This window comes from Belonocnema kinseyi, chromosome 3, assembly GCF_010883055.1.
Source record: "Belonocnema kinseyi isolate 2016_QV_RU_SX_M_011 chromosome 3, B_treatae_v1, whole genome shotgun sequence".
In the NCBI taxonomy this organism is placed as follows: domain Eukaryota; kingdom Metazoa; phylum Arthropoda; class Insecta; order Hymenoptera; family Cynipidae; genus Belonocnema; species Belonocnema kinseyi.
Window position 1 is genome coordinate 97,321,823 of NC_046659.1, and position 2,515 is coordinate 97,324,337.

Sequence of the window (2,515 nt, forward strand, 5' to 3'; positions counted from 1 at the left end):
ATGAGGAATACGTAATGAACGATGATGTGATAGGCAAGTTTCCATTGAAAACCACTGATGTGGAAGCGCGTAATTGAGTTTAAATTTGAAATAAGAAATTTATATTATTTTATTTATATTATTTATATTATTATATTATATTTATTTTTTCGATTTACGATTGGGCCGTAAGACATAAAGAATTTGAAATCTACGATTTGAAATCAACTTACATTAAAAGTTGGTTCATGCACACCGTGCGTTACGAGCGATTCGGAGGGCCTCACGGTGTATTTCGGTTTTCAGACACTTTCAGCACGCTTTGAGACAAATGTTGGTTTCTATCCTATTTTTAGATGTATATAGTGACCAAAAATGAGAAAAATGAAAAATTATTCACTTTTTAATCTTTAATGTACACAGTTAAATTTGGAAAATCATTAATTAATTTATATGCACCGTTAATGAGCTAAAAATGTATTTTATACCAAATATTTTAATTTTTAATTCTTCTAGTATTTGAAACCATATTTTAAAATTCTTTTAATTGAAATTTACGCTTAAAAAATAAAATCTGAAATATAAAAACTTTTAAACTAACAGATTTTCGAATTTAACATCCAAATATAATGCATTTTTAACCAAAAAGACAAGTTTTCAAACAACAAGATTAATGGTTAAGCATCAAGATTAAATTTCAACCAAAAGAGAGGAATTTTCAATCAAACCAAATTTTCAACCAAAAACGGACAACTTAAATTTTAAGTCAATCAATTTCTAACGAAAAAAACTGATTTTCATATAAATAGTTTATTTTAAACCAAAGAGATGAATCTTCAGCAAATAACGTAAAATATATTAATTGATATTTCAACCAAAAAATTCAAATTAAAAGCTGTCGAATTCAACCAAAAAGAACGATTTTTCAAACAAAAAGATCTGTTTTTTAACAAAAATAAGACATAAATTTTCAAATGACCAGAAGAAACTTTACCTGATAAAATTTTAATCAACAACAGTTCAATTCAATCAATAAATAAAAAAAATAAAAAAGACGATTTTTCTCCAAGACAGTTGGTTTTTTAATTTAAAAATATATTTCTTTAAGTTTTCACTATAAATAAAAAGAAAACTTTTGAAAATATGTACTTTGAAACGTCCTTTCAGTAAACAATAATTTTATGTTTGTGAAATTCAGAACTATGCGAGAAAAACTGACCGTACTTAAAATATTAATTTATTTCTTTTCACTCTGAATAACTGACACTTTAAATCTATTTTACGAATAAAGTATAAACTTTGATTAACAATTTCTATAATGAAAGTTGTTTTTTTATATATTAAATTTGAATGATCACAGAACTCGGACCCGAACAGATCGCGGACTCTGGTGAGTGGTAAACTCTCCCATTAGTAGCCCTGTTCTTTGAAAAGTCGCATTAAAAAAAAATCGCAAGATCCCAGCCTAGATACCCAGTAAAAATTGAAAACTTACAATCGCATTAATCGCGGCAGTCGCACCACAAGCAGAAGTCGCGATTTGAGTAACTTGCTTGATTGCAGCTTCTTGTTCGCTCCAGAGCATCACTTTCTCAACGGGCAAGGAAGCATCAAGCCTTTCATCACAGAGTTCGTCCTCCTGAGAAAAAAATTCAAATAATCATCCGTTTAGTACTTATTTGTTGGAAACTAGCCGCTTCTTAAGACGAAAAATGTTCACAAACCAAATTTGAATCGCTGCTTTGATTAAAGTTTGTCTGCTTGTTGAGCATCAACTTTTTGGCCATCATTCGATGATAAAGAGTAGAACTGAGATTGATTTTTCTCGAATTCAGATTCGAATTATCAGCCGCAGATGTTGAGGCATTATCAGCCCAAAGTTCTGCGTCTACTTCTCTACTGTCTCCAGGCGAAATAAGATCACCGCTGGTATTGTGATGACCAAAGGATTCTTGCAAAGGACATCCACCACTTCTGTGATAGCCTGTCGCCTCCCATCTACCTATAATTATTTCAAAAATAACAGGCCACGGTATCACTTCAGAGATGAAAATAGTATCCACAGTGGCCTCGGGTCGACTATATTTTTTTATATAGCATACGTGACATAAGTCGCATGAAATTCTCAACAAAAATTGTCTATTAACAAAGAGTGACAGTTTTAGAAAAGGCGCTAAAATTTGTAATATATATATATTATATATTATATATTTTGATTCCTCTAGAATCAAACCGAAGGGCCTATGACAAAGCCACCGAACGCGTCCTCGGGTTGCGGATAGAGGGTCCCTGTACCAAGGGTTTCTGCTGAATATGGTTACAAAAATAAATAGGCAGTCGCGGACAATTGTCCAGGGGTGGTCCCGAAGGAATTAACCCCCAAGCGGAGGTGTGAAAACCGCTGAATGGCACCTGGGTGAGGTGTCTAGAACGATGACTCTGGGATACCAGGCGACCACTCAGAGTAAGCAGCCTTATCCTTGCATGCGGGGCTCTACAAGGATGGACGAACCCCTTTCCCTAGCTTCTCGTGGGA

At 33.2% G+C, this 2,515-nt stretch overlaps 1 protein-coding gene across 1 annotated transcript in view; it reads left to right on the forward strand.

The window, feature by feature from the left end:
* The window catches only part of LOC117169944, a 22,271-nt gene that overhangs the window by 8,427 nt on the left and 11,329 nt on the right, over positions 1 to 2,515 (forward strand). Inside the window, exons 5-7 of the mRNA XM_033356454.1 lie at positions 1,340 to 1,376; positions 1,495 to 1,608; positions 1,815 to 1,908. Coding sequence (XP_033212345.1) covers positions 1,340 to 1,376; positions 1,495 to 1,608; positions 1,815 to 1,908 — 245 coding nt within the window. The remainder of the gene's footprint in view (positions 1 to 1,339; positions 1,377 to 1,494; positions 1,609 to 1,814; positions 1,909 to 2,515) is intronic.